General features: G+C 45.8%; 1 protein-coding gene across 12 annotated transcripts in view; it reads left to right on the plus strand.

The window, feature by feature from the left end:
* Positions 1 to 22,371, plus strand: part of FRYL (FRY like transcription coactivator) — a 1,894,812-nt gene that overhangs the window by 513,340 nt on the left and 1,359,101 nt on the right. For all 12 annotated transcript variants that reach the window (XM_069201557.1, XM_069201569.1, XM_069201550.1 and 9 more), the window contains 3 exons: positions 3,928 to 4,036; positions 20,227 to 20,313; positions 21,010 to 21,181. In XM_069201557.1, the coding sequence (XP_069057658.1) occupies positions 3,928 to 4,036; positions 20,227 to 20,313; positions 21,010 to 21,181 (368 nt within the window). The remainder of the gene's footprint in view (positions 1 to 3,927; positions 4,037 to 20,226; positions 20,314 to 21,009; positions 21,182 to 22,371) is intronic.

Genomic DNA, 22,371 nt, shown 5'->3' on the forward strand with positions numbered 1-22,371 from the left:
ACAAAAGGCTGCATAACTCCCTGTAGTGAGTCTGGTGCTAGGGCAGGGACACTGTGTCCTCCCTCCTTGAAGGGCACAACTGGATTATAAGTCACCCTGCTCCTGCACCTGGACTTTGCCATCTGTGAGTCTGCTAAGTGGTGCCTCCTGATTCCTAGACCCTTGGAAGTAGGACTAAGGTGCTTGGTCCATCGGAACCAACGCATCCTCTGCGGCGGGAGCAGAAGCGACACATTGCGGCAGTTGCGTAGAACAGAACCAGCGCATCACCGCTACTGGGTGGGTTGGAACCGATCTACCATCTCATCACCACATCTGGGGACCGGTGCATTGCTTTCAGAACTGCCACGGCATGACACATTCTCTAGCGCAAACTTCTCACTTCCATCATTGACGGCAGCCTCGATGATGACACCGAAGTGATGCATTGCCACTACTCCATAGATTGGAACCAGCACATCGTCTCAAAAGTGGCACACATCCTCAACACCAGTCTTCGCATCGCAAGCCCTGTCGACAAGATCCTTGACATTGATGCGTCAAGATCTTGTGCCACAGGATCGCTGCATCTCAGAACAAATGTATCGCCCCAGCTGCACAAAGCATCTTTGTTTTGGAGCCACGCAATGCTCTACAGCCAAGATTTAGGTTACTTTGGGGCAGCCAGACTGACTAGGTCCCAGCAGCTTAGCTGCGCCCCATCGCTTTTGGCCTGAGCTTTTCTTTGTCTCAATCCATCTAAAAAAAAATATCCCCAGTTGGGGTTTCTAGCTTCTAACTCAAGTTGTACTTATTGGATTGTTGTTATTTCGGTCTTGTTGTGTTTGTGAAATTAAGTTCTAGGTTTCTAGCCAGGTATGGAATCCTTTTTGTTTGGTGTTGTCAGTGTTGTACTGTTTGAGGTGTTGCACCAATTCTTTACACATTGCCTTCAAGTTAAGCCTGACTGCGCTTTGCCACTCTACCAGAGGGTGAGCACAATTTAATTTGGGATTTGGATATGCCTTAACCTGACAAGAATTGTGGTTGCTGCTTGACTAGGGCTCACACCCCAATCAACCAACAAATAATTTTCTCACAATACCCATAAATGAGGAAGGCCCCTCACTATATAGGGTCATTATTTTCAGAATAATCACATCCTACACAATATTGCAAGGCAGTCGTCTTGTGACTCTGTAGTCTCCGGGCAAGTATATTTTCCTGTTCTGAGAAGCTGATTTTGGGAACTCTGGGTTCCATACTGTGGGTGCAGTTCTGTTATTACAGAGATCCTAACCTAGGATAGTCAGCTAGTCAGGGGCACAGTTTTATGCTGGCATCCCAGTTGTGGGGGGGGGGGGGAGGAGTGGGGTTACAAAATCATTGTTTCTTGGTAGTTGCCTCAGGTGTCTATGTTCATACAGTGTGAAAGTGCAGGTACCTTTATGAAATTATATTCGCTCACTACGATGCAGCAACTGGCATTGCTGAGAACACTACTCCTGCCTTATGCATGCAGTCCATTAAGGTCTCAGTAGTTTGGGTCAGATATCGTGGGAGATGGAAGAGAGTGGAAAGCTCCCTAACATTTGTTGCAGGTTTGCAAAGGCAGGTATCCCAACCTCAGGGAAAAGGCTACCGCCAGCCTATTGGTGATGGGGATTTTTCTCTGTTAACAGGATCTCAGCCCCTTGATCTACACGCGGTTTAAGTCTGGCTCTGGAACTCACCTGTGTTTCTCACAAGTAGTTGTTTCTGCGCTGGTGCAGGGAATGTTCCTGTGTCGTAATGTTCTGGGTAGAGAAAACACATCAATGAATATCAGTACTGGCAGGGTTCACTTTTCCCGTACAGAGGCAGTACAGCTTCCTACTTTCTGGGTACCTGCATTACGTGTGAGGAGTTTAGAGCTGTCAGTAAAAGTTTAAATGCAGCAAGTATAGTGAAGGTTAGTTTCTGGATCACATGGATATGACCGCCAGCAGCAATCCTCTTTTTATGTTTATGGGTCACAATGCTGCGCTTGGGGCTCGGCCTACTTTAAAAAATATATATATATTTAAAGTTTATTGGTGGAGACCCACTTGCTGGTCTTTTCTTGATGTAGTGGGTTGCCTGCTGGGTGCCAGGCAGCAACTCTCTTCAGCCTCCCATTGTCCAACAATCACTCTGTGGAGGCCTCCTGTTGTGGTGTCCCAGCAGCTTCTGCCAGTCTAGAACTTGGCACCCTCTCCTGTACTATTGATGAACATCGATAAGTTTCAGTGTGCCTCTGGTTTGGTGGATGGATTGCGGACTGTGGCGGAGCTACACAAATCATTGATAATAATGGTCTTCCCAACTGTAGTTCTCATGCCACTCTTCAACAGCACGTAATTTATCACTCAACACTGGACATATTCCTGTTACCTGAATAAACCTAATAATCATAGTCACCTCACAATTTACTGTCCTATCACCTTTCTGTGGTTGATCGGGAGGGAGGTCTTCAACCACATATTAAAATATGGGTAACATTTACTTATAGACTACTAGCCAGAGTTCTGTCTCAGTGCAGTACAAAGACTGCTAGCATCCAAGTGAGTGGCTGTGCTCATCTCCTCAATTTGTTTGACCTCTCTACGATCTTTGACACCACAGACCATCAAGCCTTGGTCATCACACTCACTAGCCAAATGGCCTTTGACAATATTGTCACTCATGACATACATCAAGAACAGGGCTGATTGTTAGTGCGTGTTCCTCCAGATGGAAACCCTTTCTAGTTTCCTGTGGTCCTTGTATGCTCCCAAATATACATTTCCAATCCAATATCAGGTTGTTCTACTCTTGCTAGTGAACTTCAACGTGTACATCGATTCCTTTGGAGATCTGCTGGTAAACAAAGAGGTCTTAATTTACCAGTATGCAGCCAAAATGCCCTTCTCCTTAAGACCCATGATGTCTTTAGGACAAGACATCAAGGGTCTGAATGCTTCAATGTCAGGCTTACCTCAAGCTTACAAAACAGAATTTGTTCTCATCACAAGAGGCAGAAAGCAGTTTAAAAGGTGGCTCACGTCAGTGATCTTGTAGAGATACTCTATCATTGCCATCATTAAAATGTTTGGGTATCTATCAATATCTGCACTGCCAAAATCCAGATTTTGGGTTTGATCTTGTGATGCATTATGGATCTAGAATTCCACCCTCGTCCAGATTGGTCAAGTTTCATCCAGTGTCTTCCCATTTTCAGCTCAACTGGTCATCAGCTGCTGTGTGAAGAGAGTTCCCTCTTTACTTACCGTTACCTTTAAAACTTGTTGCCCCCTTGCTTCCATCTCTTTTCTGTCAGCTCTTCTACTGCGCTACACTGCTTTCTGATTTGGTTTGCACTATATAAATTGCATGAAACTTTGTTGTACCATACTCTCTGTAGTGGAACAAAGGGATGCCCAAAACAGCTATAATTTAGACTTTTATCTCTGTACTGAGTTGTGTAGTGCAGATCCAGAGTCCTAATTGCAGTTTCTCAACTTTTCCAATTTATGGGGAAACCATGCATTTCTGAGCACCTAATTTTCCTTTTTGTCCAACATTGATGATAGTTACATGAAGTGAGCAATATCTTTAAAATGTCATTTGTTAAGGATATTTGGTTTATGATCATGACTTCCTAGCTGCCAGCACCACTGTGAAAACCTGGCTTATGTTGGTGGTGGCTTAATGCAGAGTGGAAGCAGACGTGAGAGTTTAAGCTGGGCAGGAGGGGTGATGATTAAGAACATGTGTATGCAGTTGTGCTCTTACACAGCTGCAGAGAAGTAATTGATTGTACTTGATGAATGTCATAATTATGCAAGATGCCTGTCATTGGTTAAATATTTGTAAAAGTTTTTTCTGTTGTATTTTCTTTTTTTATTGTTTTGGAGATATCATAACATTCTTTGTTTTTCTCACTTTCAGCCGTCTCATGAGTATTGTATCAGCACTTTTCCCCAAAGGCTCACGTAGTGTAGTTCCTCGAGACACACCGTTAAATATCTTTGTGAAAATCATCCAGTTCATTGCTCAGGTAAGCTGCTTCTTAAATTTAAAGCCTTTATGAAACCACCTTCTGTATTGAGTTGTTCTTATTGCTTGCTAGCACACAAGGTTTGCAAATGACTGAATGCTTAATAAAACTGATCCCAGTCAAGCCTGTTTTATTTTTGTATGTGCAGCTATTGTGGGGAACGCCTATTACTTTGCTAAAATCCACCTAACCTGAGTTTCATCATGCACAGCCCTTCCAAAAAAAATCCAAAGGGAGATCCAGCACCCTGTTCTCCAAATTAATTGCTCCATAAAAGCTCTTCAGCTGAGCCTCCACTAAAACTATTTAGTGCTTGTTACTCACCCTCAGTACTTTAGTGTCTTAAAGCATTTCCTGCATCCTGGATCTCTTGAAATATGTTGAATGCTTCTTCATTTAGCAGAGATTTTTGCTTGATCGAAAAAGATGAAGATCTTGGTGTGGTAGCTGATATTCATGAAATGATAGCTGCCAATTCTACTTGCAATATCTTTTTAAACAGTTGTATAGAGATCCCAGGTGAGATGTTAAGTTAAAAAACATTTTAAGTAATGTACTTTTTCCAGTAGCTTTGTATGTTACATTCAATCTGGAAACAAGTCCATCCACTTTTACACCTCTCCACCACTTAAGCTACTGTGTTGTGGTATAGCCATCATAATTCAGCATACTGTAGTTGTGTACAGTGTCTATTTAGTATTAGTCTTGAACATTACAACTGTTAAACTTGCAATACTTTACATTGCATTTGGATTATGTCTTGTGTTTGTTCGATTATTTACATGAGTGCATCATCTATTACATTTGCTTCCTCCTATTACAGTACATTAATTGCTCTTAGTTACTTTGATCTCAGTGGCTGCAGTTCCCACATCTTCAGAAGGTTAAGGGAAAAGGATGAGGAACATTTCATATATCACTTTCTTCTCTGATTGGTGCCTGATGGCATTGGCTGTGGGTTTGATGTAGTAGGTTGTATGTGGATTCCTCAGATAGCCACCACTTAACTTTAAGGAGGTCTTTTGTCTGATTTGCCCTCTAGGGCTCCCAAAGTGTGGATCCTATGCTCCTGCCAATGAACCTCCACAGCCGTCTATGCAATTGGTGCCTTGTGCTTGTTTAAGCCATGGGCTATTTCTCTCTTGTAGCCAGCAACCCGGTTCCTGGCCCGCTGAAGACTTCGCCATTGCATTTCATCTCTTTTAAGCATATGCATGCACCAAGTCCATACATTTTATTTTATGTTTCTTTTTTTCTTTTCCTTATGTGCTGGATTCCTAACAGGCATGCAAGTGCATCTAATGTGACTGCTTTACCAGTCAGTTCAGTTGTCTTTTACGGCCTTGTCCCTAAACAGTACTATCTCTGGGCTTGACCACAACATATGGTAAATTGTCTCCTAGGAATCTGAACCTAAGACAGTACATTGCTATTTCAAGGAACATACAAGTTGTAAGTTTAGGGGTGACTTAGGTGTGATATAAATAGTTAGACTGGGTTTTGAGCCTCGAATTTCCCAATATTTTTTTTTTTTTTTTTTTTTTACCTGGTATACAGAGGCTAGTCACTGCTTATCCGTCAATTCTTGCCCAGTGTCTGCTGGGCATCTAGTCTAGAGAACTAAGAATTTGTCTATTGTGGTAGCAATACACCATATAACATAACTGTCTTTCTACTGTTACCATGTGTAGCAAGTTGGCTCTGTATATACTATATCAAAGCGAGATATAGTGTGCAGAGTCCAGGGGTTCCCCAGAGGCTTAACAGAGGTAAAAGTATTTAATACTAATGCTCTCCTTTGTGGTAGTGTGGTCGAGCAGTTTAGGCTCATCAGAGGGCAGTGGGGGAAGAAATGTTAGGTTGGTTTTATAGTTAAGTAAAACACTTAGTTTCAGTCTGAGTTTTAGTAAGTCCACCGGTTGAGGTTCAAGTTAACCCCAAACACTCACCACCAGCAACACGGGGCCGGCCGGGTGCAGAGGTAAAAGTTGAACAAATTTAACGTGGGCTACTATGCAGACAGGGAATTTGGAATCAGGCCTGCCTGCAGGTAAGTACCTGCAGCTCGGAGGGCTGACCGGGGGGGATTAGAAAAGCACTGGAGGGGCCATAAATAGGCACCAAAAACACCCCCTCAGTGGCACAGGGCGGCATGGTGCAAACAGGACATCCGGTTTCCAGTGTTGGTCTGTGAGGAGACCCCGGGCGGGTCACTCAGAGGCTGCATGTGAGGTCCGGCAGGTATCTTGGTCACACCACCGGTCGGACAGGAAGGAAAAGGAGGGCCGTCTGCTGAATGCTGAGGCACTGGGGGTCGGTTTCCTTCGCCCAGAGCTTCGCAGTCAGGGTGTTCCTCGTGATTCCCTCTGCAGGCATCATTGTGGAGGGGTGGAGAGGTCAACCCAGGGTGGGCACTTGCTCGCAGTCGCCAGGGGATCCTCTCTTGCTGGGTGGACCACCTGGACATGGGCTTTGCTCGTCGAGTGCAAGACCCACGTATCTGGAGTGAGGTGGGAGGGAGTCCTTGGTTTTAAGTTTCTTTAGACAGAGACGTTGTCCTCTGTTGTTCGTGGTCCTTTTGGGTGCAGCGCAGTCCTCAGGAGTTTTGCAGAGGTCGCTGGACGCGTCACTGGTCTTTTGCAGGTTCTTTGAAGAAGGAGACACACCGGTAGGGCTGGGGCCAAAGCAGTTGTTGTCTTCCTATTCTCTGCTGGGGGTTTCAGCTTAGCAGTCCTTCTCGTAGGTTGCCAGGAATCTTGTGAGCTGGGTTCAGGGAGGCCCTTAAATCCTTGATTTAGGGGTGTTTCTAGGGGTTAGAGGGCAGTAGCCAATGGCTACTGTCCCTGAGGGTGGCTACACCCCCTTTGTGCCCACTCCCTTTGGGTAGGGTGGCACATTCCTATACCAGTTGGTCCCCGTCCTCCAAACCAAGATGGAGGATTCTGTAGAGAGGGGGACACCTCAGCGCTGGACACCTTAAGGGTGGTCCTGGCTGGGATGGACATTCTCCCTGTTTTCCCTACTTTTCCACTGGATTTGTCTCCAAAAGTAGGGTTTGTCTGGGGGGGACGGGCATCTCCACTAGCTGGAGTGTCCTGGGACATTGTAACCCGAGGTTTGAGCCTTTGAGGCTCACTGCCAGGTGTTAGAGTTCCTGTAGGGGGGAGGTTTGAAGCACCTCCACCCAGGACAGGCTTTGTTTCTGACCACAGAGTGCATAAAAGCACTCACCCCATGTGGTCAGAAACTTGTCTGAAAGTGGCAGGCTTGCACAGACCAGTCAGTCCTACACTAGCAGTTTGGCTAACATACAGGGGGCATCTCTAAGATGCCCTCTGGGTGCATTTTTCAGTAAATTCCACACTGGCATCAGTGTGGGTTTATTGTGCTGAGACGTTTGATACAAAAATTCCCAGTATATAATGAAGCCTTTATGGAGCCGCAACGACAAACTCCCAGACCATATACTCAATATGGCTACACCTCACTTACAATGTCTAAGAACAGACTTAGACACAGTAGGGGCATATTGCCCATGCAGCTATGCCCTCACCTGTGGTATAGTGCACCCTGCCTTAGGGCTATAAGACCTGCTACAGGGGCGACTTACCTATGTCACAGGCAGTGGTTTGTGGGCATGGCACCCTGAGAGGGGTGCCTTGTCGACTTGTTCTTTTTCTCCCCACCAGCACACACAAGCTGCAAGGCAGTGTGCATGTGCTGGCTGAGTGAGGGGTCCCCTAGGGTGGCATAATGCATGCTGCAGCCCTTAGAGACCTTCCCTCACCACAGAGCCCTTGGTACCATGGGTACCTTTTACAAGGGATTTAACGGTGTGCCAGGGCTGTGCCAATTGTGGAAACAAAGGTACAGTTTAGGGAAAGAACACTGGTGCTGGGGCCTGGTTAGCAGGGTCCCAGCACACTTAAAACCAAAGTTGCCCCCTGAATACCTACCTGACTTCTAGTGTGAGCTGACCAGTTTCTGCAAGCCTGCCGCACACCAGACATGTTGCTGGCCACATGGAGAGAGTGCCTTTGTCACTCTGTGGCCAGGAACAAAGCCTGTAGTGGGTGGAGGTGCTTCTCACCTCCCCCTGCAGGAACTGTAACACCTGGCGGTGAGCCTCAAAGGCTCACCCCTTTTGTTACAGCGCCCCAGGGCATCCCAGCTAGTGTAGGTGCTTGCCCCTCCGGCCACTGCCCCCACTTTTGGCGGCAAGGCTGGAGGAAATAATGAGAAAAACAAGGAGTCACCCACCAGTCAAGACAGCCCCTAAGGTGTCCTGAGGTGACCCCTGCTTTGAGAAATCCTCCTTCGTGAGTTTGGAGGATTCCCCCAATAGGATTAGGAATGTGCCCCCCTCCCCACAGGGAGGAGGCACAAAGAGGGTGTAGCCACCCTCCAGGACAGTAGTCATTGGCTGCTGCCCTCCCACACCTAAACACACCCCTAAATTCAGGATTTAGGGGCTCCCCAGATCCCAGGAAATCAGATTCCTGCAACCTGAAGAAAACAGGACTGCTGACCTACAAGCCTGCAGAGAAGGAGGAAGACAACTGCTTTGGCCCAAGCCCTACTGGCCTATCTCCAACTTCGAAAACCTGCTCCAGCGACGCATCCAACAGGGACCATTGACCTCTGAAGCCTCAGAGGACTGCGCTGGACTAAAGGACCAAGACACTCCAGTGAACAGAGGCCCTGTTCAAAACCAGCTACTTCTTTGCAACAAAGAATCAACTTTCAAAGACTTCACGTATCCCGCCGGAAGCATGAGACTTCCAACTCTACACCCGATTCCCCCGCTCGAGATCCAGAGAACCAACACCTCAGGGAGGACTCCCCGGCGACTGCGAGCCCATGAGTAACCAGAGACAACCCCCCTGAACTCCCACAGCAACACCTGCAGAGAGAATCCAGAGGCTCCCCCTGACTGCAACTGCCTGTAACAAGGGACCCGACGCCTGGAACCAACACTGCACCCACAGCTCCCAGGACCTGAAGGAACCGATCTTCGACTTAGGAGTGACACCCCAGGCGACCCTCTGCCTAGCCCAGGTGGTGGTTGTCCCGAGAAGCCCCCCCCTGTGCCTGCCTGCACCGCTAGAGGGACCCCCGGGTCCCTCCATTATTTCCTACCTGAAACCCGACGCCTGCTTTGCACACGGCCGCCCCTGTGCCGCTGAGGGTGTGTGTTGTGTGCCTACTTGTGTCCCCCCCAGTGCTCTACAAACCCCCCTGGTCTGCCTGACCGAGGACGCAGGTACTTACCTGCTGGCAGACTGGAACCGGAGCACCCCTGTTCTCCATAGACGCCTATGTGTTTTGGGCACCTCTTTGACCGGCCCTGAGCTGCTGGTGTGGTAACTTTGGGGTTGCCTTGAACCCTTAACGGTGGGCTGCCTATGCCCCAGGACTGAGACTTGTAAGTGTTTTACTTACCTCCTAATCTAACCTTTACTTACCTCCCCCAGGAACTGGTGATTTTTGCACTGTGTCCACTTTGAAAATAGCTTATTGCCATTTTTACATAGACTATACATATTGTTTTCATTCAAAGTTCCTAAAGTATCTAAGTGAATTACCTTACATTTAAAGTGTTTGATGTAAATCTTGAACCTGTGGTTCTTAAAATAAACTAAGAAAATATATTTTTCAATATAAAAACCTATTAGCCTCGAGTAAATCTTTGAGTGTGTGTTCCTCAATTATTGTCTGTGTGTGTACAACAAATGCTTAACACTACCCTCTGATAAGCCTACTGCTCGACCACACTAGCACAAAATAGAGCATTAGAATTATCTAATTTTACCACGATCTTACCTCTAAGGGGAACCCTTGGACTCTGTGCACACTATCTCTTACTTTGAAATAGTATATACAGAGCCAACTTCCTACACCTCTGTTTATGATTTTTTTTTTCTCCCCTCTGAGTCTGGAGTGTCTAACATATATCTGACTGGCCATTGTAGCTGTGCTGCTGCATTACAAAGTTGACAGCATGGAACCCCCAGCTTCTCCTGACAAATGATTGCGTAGTGCCACTCTCTTCTTGCCTATGCCCCAAACCAAATCAGAAAGTAAACTACATAAGTCTTTAAAGAAACCAAAGGGCAATGCATGAGTAATGTCACAGAAAAATACAGCAGCCTGGATAGCATCAGTTTGGTTTCTGCCAGCCTGCCCATCATTGGGAAGAGATTTCCAGAATTGCAATGATTGTGGTTTTGTTGTTACTACTCTTCAGAGACTACCGTGTATAAGGCATCAAAGTCCCACATTAGTTATGTCACCTCAGCCTCTGTTCAGTCAGCTTCCACTAACTGAGAGGATGCAGACATGGGGTGGCCCAGCTGATTCTTAGCCTATACTGTTCCAAACTAGTTTGTGATATATCACAGAAGGCCTGCCTTGATGTGCATCTCAGAAGTAAACAAATGCGTCATCTACATATAGTGAGTTGTTTTTCGAGGATTCTTTCTTTAGTATTTCCTTAGCAGGACCCCTATAAACCTTGAATGACACACCAGAGGCTTCATGGCCAGTGCAAAAATGATGGGGGACAACAAGCATCTTTATCTGGTGTGTCTGTGTATATTGAAATGTTCTCACATAGCAATACACATTTATAGCTCAACCCACTCGCAAACTTCCATGTCCAGCCCAATTTACAACACCTTCATCAAATGAGGCCATCCCAAAGTATCAAAAGCTTTTTTCGTTGTTGAGGGTTACTGCCAAATGTGACAGGTCTCATCATGATGTCTTCATCAGTTGGAATAGACATTACAACTTTAAGAATATATGCTTTTTGGGAATAAAGCCATGCCAAGTGGACCAGAGAGCTGACTAAGGGGTCAAGCTGTTTGCAGATATTTTTTTTATTATCTTGTAGTCTAAGATAAGACCTGTAGGAGTGGACAACAAGAGGATGCCAGCCCTGTATGAGAAGAACCACTATTAGCGCCTCCCTCATGAACTTGGGCATTGTCCTGGTGTGTTCTGCACCCTTGAACCTTTGTAGGAGCTTCAGGGCCAGTTTAGTTTTACAAGTAATGTAGATTTCTGCTTGGAGTCAATCAGTTCAAGGGTTTTGGTACGTGCCATCTGAACATTGGCTTGTCAGATCTCCTCAGTCGAGAGAGGCTCATCTTAAGAGTACTTGCTGTATGGGATCAAACTTGGGAACCAGCAGTTTGTCTAAGAGGTTGTGCAGTAACTGTTTTTCTGATGGATACAACTACCTGTGGATTCCTCACCTCATGAATACTCCCATGGCGCCAGCATTCTACGGAAATCTTCTTACTAGTCTCTGCACGTCGACGAGGACGTCACTGTCTCGCACGCGACGCCGTCTGACGTCATACAGGCAATAAGAGGTCCTCGACGACGTGCGGACGTCAGTTCCCTTTTTTCCGTGCATTCGAAACGGTTATCTTCGAGGGAGCAACTGTTACTCTTGCGGTTACAGTGTATATCTTGCTGCGTACTCTTTCTCTGTGGAAATAATGTCGCAGAGAAAGTCTGGATTTAAGCCTTGTCGTGAGTGTGGACGCAAGATGTCGGTGACGGATCCTCATTCCGATTGCCTTTGGTGTTTGAGCTCCGACCACGACGTCTCGACTTGTGATTCGTGTCAGCACATGAATCCGAAGGCCCTTAAAGAACGCGAGGCGAAGCTGTTTATGGCCAAGTCAAAGGAGAAGCATCACAAGAAAAAGTCTTCTCCAAGACATCGGCGTCATCGAGACTCCCGGCGCCGTAGAGAATCTCGGCGTCATTCAAGGGAGGCTCGTTCCAGGTCTCCGGATCGGCGCCGGAGGACATGGGAGGTCAGCCCCACGGTGACGCCGCATCCTTCGACGCCGTTGCTCTCTCCGGCGTCTCCAACTTCGCCTGGACAGGCGTCGGTGATTGAGGTATTGGAGCCTCAAGTGTTTTCTCCGGCGCAGACGCCGAGGCCGGCGTCGGGGTCGCCTCCGAGTCAGGCACCCCAGTATCCGGCTTTTCCCACCCCTGGAGCCGATAGTTCCGCATTCTTGAATGCGATGTATTCCATCTTCCAACAGATGGCTCCAGGGGGTGCTCCGGCTGGGCCTTTGGCCTTTTCTTTGGGTGATCCTGCGCCTCTTCGGCCGGCACCCTTTATGCCCTTTCTCCCGTTTGGGAACGTGGGCTCGACGCCAGTGTCGGCGCCGGTGGCCGCTCCGATGGCTTCGGAGGGATTGGCCCCAGGGATTTCCATCCCGTCTACGTCGAGATTTCGGCCTGTGACTCCGGTGGGTCCATCCGTTTCATCTGCTCTTCAGTCGGCGCCGAAGTTACCTGTGGCGCCGGATGCGGCGTCGGTGGCTTCGGAAGATCGGCGCCGATCTCCGACTTCGGCGGAGGTATTGTCGACTCCGCGGATTGAGCAACGACTGCATTCAAGGAGGCGTGCTCTCCGGGTACTAGAGGAGCAGGAGTACCAACGAGCCCTAGAGGAAGGAGAGCTAGAGGACTCGGGTGATGGGCTGCGTGGACTGGAGTCGGCCAGTGGGCTGGACACTTCCCCTGAGTGGGACCTTTCGTCCCCGGGGGAATATACCGAGGAAGCTGCTTCCTTTCATACAGTGGTACGGAAGGCAGCTAGTTTTTTGGACCTGCCTTTGCCGGTGGTGGAGGCGAAACAAAACCTTTTGACAGAGGTGTTGCATCCGGCCTCAGCCGCGGCGGAGCCTCTATTACCTTTTAATGACGCTCTGCTGGATCCGGTTTTAGAGGTGTGGAAGAAGCCGGCATCTTCCCCAGCAGTTAACAGAGCCGTGGCCAGGAGGTATCGGACGGCTCCAACTGATCCTGGTTTCCTATCTAGGCACCCTACGCCGGAGAGCTTGGTTGTGCAGGCCTCCTGTTCGTCCAAGTCAGCGCCTGGTTCTTTTCCGACGGTGCCGGGGGACAGAGATTCAAAAAAGCTGGAGGCGCAGTCGAAGAAGATTTTTTCGTCCTGCAGTCTGGCTTTAAAAGCCACCAATGCAACCTGTATCCTGGGGAGGTATATTCATGCTCTGATGGATGACATCTCCTCTTCGTTTACAGAGCTTCCCCAGGGTCTTTTGGATCTTGTCTCTGATGCCCAGGCTGCTGCGACCCAAATTATCCAGACGGGACTGGATACCACCGACTCGGTAGCCAGAGCAATGGGTACAACTGTGGTGGAAAGGAGACAGGCCTGGCTCCGTAACTCGGGCTTTTCGGCAGATGTACAGTCCACATTGTTGGATCTCCCGTTTGATGGGGACAAACTGTTTGGGGCTAAGGCTGATTCGGCCTTGGAACGGTTTAAGGAGAGCAGGGCCACGGCTAAGTCGCTGGGACTCCAAGCTCCTTCTTCCACGGCCTCTTCCAGATTCTTCAGGAGGTTTCGTGGATTTGGGCGTGGCTCTTCCTCCTCTTCCTTTCGGGGAAGATATCAGCAACCTGCCTCTTCCCATCCCTATAGATCTTTTAGGGGGAGGGGTAGGGTCCGCACCAGGGGAGCTTCTCAGCAGCACTCTGCCTCTTCCTCATCCTCTGGCGGGGTGCAGCAGGGGAAGCAGCCTTAGGCTTCCACCATTTCCCACTCACTCCTCTCCTGTAGGGGGAAGATTACAGCATTTTCGCACCAAATGGGAGACTGTTACGTCGGACACTTGGGTTCTCAGTGTTGTGGGAAAAGGCTACACCCTTCCCTTTCGGGAGTTTCCGCCCCTCATCCCGCCCCGCCCTTCGTATTGTTCACAAGAACACCTCCTGTTGCTAGAACAGGAGGTAGAAGTCCTCCTTTTAAAGGGCGCGGTGGAGTTGGTCCCGGAGCAGGAAAGGGGTCAAGGAGTTTACTCAAGGTATTTCCTGATTCCCAAGAAGGATGGTCGTTTGAGACCAATTCTGGACCTGAGGATCTTGAATTGGTTCCTCAAGCAGGAAAAGTTCAAGATGCTGACCCTAGCACAGGTGCTTTTGGCGTTGAACATGGAAGACTGGATGGTGTCTGTCGACTTGCAGGATGCTTACTTTCATATCCCGATACTCAAGTCACACAGGAAGTATCTCCGGTTTGTGGTGGGATCGCAACACTACCAGTTTGCGGTCCTTCCGTTTGGTCTTACTTCAGCACCTCGAGTCTTCACAAAGGTGATGTCGGTGGTTGCGGCAGAGCTCAGAAGGAAGGAGATAGCAGTATTCCCTTACTTGGACGATTGGTTGATCAAAGCCAAGTCCCCGGAGCTTGTGTTGCGTCATCTGCAGTCAACAACCCAGTTGTTGTTCGACCTGGGCTTTTCAGTGAACGAGCCCAAATCTCACCTAGAGCCCTCTCAGCGCCTCCTGTTCATAGGGGCAGTACTGGATACAACATTGGGTCGGGCCTTTCCTCCGCCTCAGCGGATTCAAGATATTCAGGATTTGGTTCCAATGTTTCGAAATGGAGCAGTAGTTCCAGTCCTCAAGGTCCTTCGTCTGCTCGGTCTTTTTGCCTCCTGCATTCTGTTGGTCACGCATGCTCGCTGGCACATGAGGGCTCTTCAGTGGTGCCTCCGAAGGCAGTGGTCTCAACACAGAGGGGATCTAGAGGGTACTGTCAAGATCTCCAGAGATGCTGCTGTGGATTTGAAGTGGTGGATTGCAAGCAACAATCTTTCACAAGGAAAGCCGTTCCAGCAGTCGCCACCAGTGGCCACAGTCATAACGGATGCTTCCACTCTAGGGTGGGGAGCTCATCTGGGGGATCTGGAGATCAAAGGTCTTTGGTCTCCAGAGGAACAGATTTTTCACATCAATCTGTTAGAGTTACGGGCTGTACGTCTGGCTCTCAAGGCCTTCCTCCCTTCCCTTCGTGGTCAGTCGGTACAGGTCCTAACGGACAATACTACCACGATGTGGTACATAAACAAGCAGGGAGGAGTGGGGTCGTACCTTCTCTGCAGAGAAGCTCTTCGACTATGGTCCTGGGCAAAGGACCATCGGATTTGCTTGATAGCAAACCATCTGGCCGGAGTCTTGAACGTGCGTGCGGACAGTCTGTCGCCACTTTTCGGCAGACCACGAGTGGCGTCTCCATCCAGATCAAGTCCGTTTAATCTTCCAGAAGTGGGGGTTTCCTCGGGTAGATCTGTTCGCCACTCGAGAGAACGCGCATTGTCCGTTGTTCTGCAGCCTTCAGTATCCGATGCAGGAAGCGTTGGGGGACGCGTTTCAAATGACCTGGTGCGGCCAGTTGCTTTACGCGTTTCCTCCCATACCCTTGATTCCTCGAGTATTGAGGAAGATTCGCCAAGACCGGGCTCTAGTAATCTTAATAGCTCCGGATTGGCCAAGGAGGGTGTGGTACTCCGACCTTCTCCAACTCTCAACGTGCCCGCCGCTCCGTCTCCCTTTCAGGGCAGACCTCCTCTCACAGTCGCAGGGGCAGGTTCTATACCCCAACCTCCAGAGTCTGCACCTACATGCCTGGAGATTGAACGGGGCAACCTGAGTTCCTTCTCTCTCCCGCCTGAGGTAGTGGATGTTATATTAGCGGCCAGGCGACACTCCACTAAATCTATCTACGCTAATAGGTGGTCTAAATTTGTTGCGTGGTGTGGAGAGAGACAGATTGATCCTTTACATGCTCATCTATCGGACGTTTTGTCTTTTGCTCTATCTCTGGCGCGAAAAGGTTGTGCAGTGGCTACCATTAAAGGTTATTTATCGGCCTTGTCAGCCTTCATATGTCTTCCAGACCAACCATCTTTATTTAAATCCCCTATTGTTATCAGATTCTTGAAAGGTCTTCTAAATCAATATCCTCCAAAGCCATTCGTTATGCCGCAATGGGATTTGTCCTTAGTCCTGACTTTCCTTATGGGGTCCCCTTTTGAACCTATGCATTCTTGCCCCTTGAGGTATTTGGTTTTAAAAACAGTCTTCCTGATAGCTATAACATCAGCAAGGAGAGTGAGTGAGTTGCAGGCCTTATCAGTAAAACCCCCTTATACAACTTTTTATGGGGATAAGGTGGTGTTGAGGACCAAGGCTGCTTTCCTCCCGAAGGTTGTTTCACCCTTCCATTTGGCTCAGGCAATTACTTTGTCCACGTTCTATCATCCGCCTCATCCTTCCAAAGAGGAAGAAAGACTGCACCGTCTGGACCCAAAGAGAGCGTTGAGCTTCTTTATCGATAGAACAAAGGATTTCAGGCTGGAGGATCAGCTGTTTATTGGATACGTGGGCAAGAGGAGAGGAAAGGCAGTCCACAAGAGAACACTATCCAGGTGGGTTGTTCTTTGCATTAAAATATGTTACTCTTTGGCAAAGAAGGATCCTCCTGAGGGCATTAGAGCTCATTCCACCAGAGCTAAGTCGGCCACTTCGGCCTTAGCCAGAGGTGTTCCTGTGGTCGACATCTGCAAGGCCGCAACTTGGTCGTCCCTTCACACTTTTGCAAAACATTACTGTTTAGATTCTGAGGTTAGAAGGGACGGCCATTTTGCACGGTCAGTGCTGCAGGATTTCTTGGTTTGACCATTTAGGCACCCACCGCCGGGCGTGGTACTGCTTTGGGACTCTATTCATGAGGTGAGGAATCCACAGGTAGTTGTATCCATCAGAAGAACGAGTTACTTACCTTCGGTAACGACTTTTCTGGTGGATACATTAGCTACCTGTGGATTCCTCACGGTCCCACCCGCCTCCCCGTTGCCTTTATGGTCTTGCCAAGTAATCCTTGAGTGCGCTCCTCTTGGTCTTTGAGGGTGCGATAGATGTATATATATAATATATTTATATATATATGGGTATATGTGTATATATCTTTATGTATATACTTGGTGTGTGTATATATTTTAAAAGAGAGAGTTTTATATATATATATATATATATATGTACATAAAAAGATTTACAGTTATTCATACAATGTGGTGTATTTTTACAATATAATGGATGTTGCTTTGTTCTTTCATTGCATTGCCTGGTTGTTCTCATGCACGTAAAAAATGATTGGTACTGACGTCCGCACGTCGTCGAGGACCTCTTATTGCCTGTATGACGTCAGACGGCGTCGCGTGCGAGACAGTGACGTCCTCGTCGACGTGCAGAGACTAGTAAGAAGATTTCCGTAGAATGCTGGCGCCATGGGAGTATTCATGAGGTGAGGAATCCACAGGTAGCTAATGTATCCACCAGAAAAGTCGTTACCGAAGGTAAGTAACTCGTTCGTCTGCCACTTCAGAGGCTGAATATAAGGAGAAATGATATTCTGCAAATGCTCCATTGACACCCAATTGGATGTTTAATAGTTCGTCATGTCTGTATGGCTCCGATTGGATCCATGCCAACAGTCATCCTGCTCTGTCCCTTTATGAATGCTGGCGGACAACATATCAATAATCCAACTGCCCCTGCCTGCCTATCAGCCTTCAGTGTTCTTTCTGAAGTCTTATGAGGCTTTGAACATCCTCTGCCTTTCTACCCACCTGATTCGCAGCCTTTCTGCTTGTATCTTATGTTTTATCTTAACTGTTGGTTTAAAGGTGTCTTCAAGTTGTATGTGGTCTTAATGCAATCACCATGCAACACAACCTTGAATGTGTCCCACCTTTTATTATCAAGGACATATTGATGTGTCTGCGCCTACTGGTACTCTGAATGTCTGAGCTCCTGCATGTGCAGTCACCAGGTGGGTAATTGAACCTGTCTTATTCTGCAGGCCACCACCATCCTGAGTTGGTTGTGGTCTGATGGGGTACAGCCCAAGTAATTAGTATCAAGTCTTTTGACACACAGTTCCTCAGTGCACATAAATAAGTGCAATCTGGTGTGCAATTGTTGCACTGGAGAATTATATGAATATTTTACACTATTGGGTGCATATAACACCACACGTCGTGCAGCTGCCTGTCAGTGATCCAGGTTTTAAAGTGGCGTCAGATCTTCACACTTAGGGTTCCCTGTAGAGAAGGGGTAGAGCTTTCGAGTTTAATATGATGTAAGCAGTTATAATCTCTGCCCCAAATACTCTGTGCCATGTAATTGTGCACCAGTGCAGTCATGTCTGATTGTGAATGATTACTATTGGGGACATGTATAGTCACCAGCAATACAGATTTCAAGTCTTTTAAGTAATGTACTTAAGGCTACTTTTGGGCACCTTTCTGAAATTGTCAGAGATGCAGGTCTGTTTTTTTCAAGCTCATGCTAGTCCATGGAGGTACGTCTTCAAATATCCTACAGCATCCAGATCAAGCACTGGGTTTGTTGATGACAGGAAGCACCTTGTTACATCAGCAAGTAGGCTAGAGTGAAGCGTTGGGTTTGTGGAAAAGTACGTTCACTTGTGGAATTGGGCTCTGGAATCAGGAGTAGCACATTACAGTATGCTTACTTGAGATGGAGTCTGTTTAAACGTTTTCCCTGACTTTCATAAATGATTGATTGAGAGGTGATGACAATTAGATTGACCTAGAAGAAATGTTCTGCATTTAGAGGTTCTACTGATTTGATAGTTTTTATTCCAAGGAAGATCTTCTCTTTATTCTTCAACAGAGTTGGGTAGTAACAGTAGAAACAGCAAAGAATTAGTAACATTCCCTGCTGGTGCTGGCATTGTTCATATAGAAAAGTGATTGATGTTGGCTTCTCAATGAATTTGCCAGTTCCCAGTTTGAAGTAAATGCCTTGATTTATTACACTCTGGAGAGTTTAACAGAAATGCTTCACATCGCAACAAGGGTATATTGCATTATACACTGTTAGGGTAATTATATGTAGGAAAAGGGAAGCGATGTGGCTAGGAGTCATTTGTACAGTGCTCTACATATACCTGTTCACAGATTGTATTTTTCTTGGTGAAGTACTGATAAGAGGGCAATTCAAGTACAAGGAGATGTGACCACTTCAAGTCTTTAAGCCTTGTTTGTCAAACTATACTTAGATACTGAGAACATGTATGCCATTGCTGAGGTCTCAGACGCTGCCAGACAGCGAAATTCCAATAAATAGCAACTATTTGTAACTAATTTCACTAGATTCAATGCTTTCTCTTTACATGAATACATTCTAAAGTATTATTGGGTTGTTGCTCGGTCACATCTATACTACTGTCAAAACATCTGTTTGCTTTTTGGAAGTTCCTTGGAGTGTATTTCTACTTACTGTATTTATGCTGTGACACTTAATTTCAGTGTTTGTAGCTAAAGATGTTATTGAGGATGGGATAGAATTGAACCAGTAAAACAAGACTGCTGTGGATAGGTTGTACTTTAATTTGCTGTTAACTGAGGCTGTACAACTGTAGATGTTTTTGTATTTGTGCCGTAGCTATATATGCTACTTGATTAACAAATCCAGTTTGTTTTGATGTTTGGAGAGCTTGTAGATGAGATTATGGTTCGTTCACCTGTATCAAATAGAAACTCCTGTATCTGAGACCTTCTCTCAGACCACTACATGCTAGCTACTGTGTAGAGTTCTGAGGAATATAAATAGGTATGGCAGAGTAATTTTGCAGTGTTTCGTTTTTTTCACCTGAGAGCTGTTCGTAGCTTCAGTTCACACAGTTGGAGTTGATTCTGCAAGAGTGCACATGCACCAGATAGAGGATGCAAATAGTACTTTCATGTTAGTACCTTACCTCAAGCCTAGTGGAATATACTTTGTTCTTTTGTTTTTCTCCATTAGCTGTTTGGAATGTTTCTCATCTGAACTTTACTTCAGAATGATTTGTTGGATGATGTGTTTGCTCAACTAGATAGTTGAGTAATCAGCTTAGGAGAAACCATAAAGAGTCAGAAGCTATGAAGAGGTATACAATTACCAGTATCATGTTATAGAGGCTTCAATGTATGTAGGGCCATTTCACGTCCACCTGCTGTTCCTCACATAACCAGTCATGTTTGCATCACCATTTAATACTGTATAGTGCTGTGCATCATACAGGAATCTAGTCTCCAAAAATACACTTCTCAGATTGAGTTTCAGACCAGAATTTCAAGAGTAAAAAATCAATTTAGAAAACGTCAAATACACAGGATAAATAAGTGTCAAAAAGGATGAAATAAGTATAATTTGATGGGATCTGAGTACATTTTCTTAATAAGAGCTTTGATGCACTCAAAGCTGTTAGTTACTATGTTGTATTTTTCTTGTCTGCTGTACCACTGTATTTTTTTAATACATCACTTTTCTTAAATTTACAGGAACGTTTGGATTTTTCAATGAAAGAAATAATATTTGATCTTCTCAGTGTTGGGAAATCTCCTAAAACCTTTACCATCAATCCTGAGGTAATGAAGTGTGTAACATCTTAGCCTAAATGCTGTCCCTCATATGCTATATACTTTTAATTGAAGTATTTAGTATTGCAATTAGGAGCACATATAACAGCAGAGTACATTTTGTTTATTGATGATAGTGTGCAGCAACACACTAGAATTTCCCTTTCGACCTTTAACACTCTTTGGGGTGTTTCAGTTGAAGGTGGTGCAATATGTAAAGGTTGTAAACTAGTCTGTGTGAGTGTGTAAAATTCTTTCCCTCTGTAACTCTTCAGGCCTCTTTTTTTTTTCTTTTTTTTTTTTTTTAACTTGATAATTTGGGAACTTAGGTTTTTGTAAACTTCAAATTTTCTTAACAGCAGAGGGAAACTATTGAGAGGTGATTTACCAGGGAGATAGTGTTCAAAATGTTCTTTACTTTTTTCTGAAAAGCGTTCCCACAGACAAAGTGAAGAAACTTTGCAAATAGTGAATTGCACAATTTGCCAGTTTTCCTAACTATTTTTATCAGAATGTTTTAATTGCTTGTACTAGCAGGAGCTGCATTTTGCAGTTGATGACATGGCCACTAAAACAAAGTTAAATCTGAAGTCATTAAAACGTTTTTATGTAATAGCTGCAGCATAAATAACTTGCCCTGTCTGTAATTGTATTCAATTGTGTAATTCATGTTAAAGGTTCACTTATTTGTATCTCTGTTTGAAGCGGATGAATATAGGTCTCAGAGTCTTCCTTGTAATAGCGGACAGTTTACAACAGAAGGATGGTGAGCCACCAATGCCAACAACAGGAGTGGTTCTTCCTTCCGGAAACACCTTGAGAGTGAAGAAAATCTTTCTCAATAAAACTTTGACAGATGAGGAAGCAAAAGTTATAGGTTTGTTTTGTAATTTGTAAATTGAATTGGCATTAACCATTTGTTGCATACCACCACCATCTGCTCTCTGATTCCATATTTAATTGAGGCTGTCTCTTTTGCTATTGCATTTATGTTATTGGTTTAAGGTTTAGCACAAGAAATGGTTGGCCATGAACCTGTTTTTTTGCATTTGGAATTAGCTGAACCACCCTGCATATGGAATATAGATAAACAAGTTACTGCCATTAAATTGTGTTCATTTCTTTTGTAAAATGCCTTTTATTTTCTACACAACTGTTAGTTATAGAAATGGAATGGCTAGTAGAAATAAGCTGACAAGTTGATTTACACTGCCATTAAATGTACAATAATGTTCTCTTCTGAAGTAGATAACTGATCTCAATTTAAGGTGTCTCTGGATGCTGGTCTCAACTCCGTAGAAAACTAAATCAGTTGTGCTAGTTTACCAGGATGTCACCAGCACATTGGTGGCTTCATGTTCCCCTGTGGAACTAAATTACTTAGCTTTTGGAATATGCAGTGGACAAGATGAGTGTGTGGGGATATTTATAAAATGCTTAGTTAAGAAATTACTGTACAAACGCTGCATATTACCATCTGGAGAGACAATAGGGTAATCTGTAGGGAGCGGCTAGATAGAGGGTTGCTTGTGGAGGAGAGGATTACTAGGCCCTCTTTTAACACGAGAGATGAAGAGAGGCTATTCTTTAACTTTAGTCCTTAATATTATGAAGGTTTTGATGTCCAAAATGTACTTTATGAAACCATACTTATGTGATTGAGGTTCCATGAGCCTTTCCAGATATGGTGTCAAATGGCAGTGTTTTTTTGTGTTGCAAGTATCTGATGTAGAATGAAATTTTCATGGCTACGTCAGGCCAGCGCAGTGGCCACCGCCACCCACTACTTCCTCTGTAGCCCACCAGCTAACTTCAGTGCAGCATTTTGACCCCGCTGAAGTTTCTGGATTGAATGAATAAAAATACATTTGTAAAATGTTTGGGGGTATCCTCAGAGTGTCCTGGCACTGAGAAGATTAGTCTAGATGTCACTGGAGCTAGGAAACCTGAAAAAGCCATGTTTTAAAATTTTGCAAAAAAGGCAAATTGTGGCCAGTGATTATGGTTATTGGGAGCCTACAGCAGCATGAGTTATGTTAATCTAGATGGAAATTTTAGTTCCACAAC

This window comes from Pleurodeles waltl, chromosome 1_2 (assembly GCF_031143425.1).
Source record: "Pleurodeles waltl isolate 20211129_DDA chromosome 1_2, aPleWal1.hap1.20221129, whole genome shotgun sequence".
In the NCBI taxonomy this organism is placed as follows: domain Eukaryota; kingdom Metazoa; phylum Chordata; class Amphibia; order Caudata; family Salamandridae; genus Pleurodeles; species Pleurodeles waltl.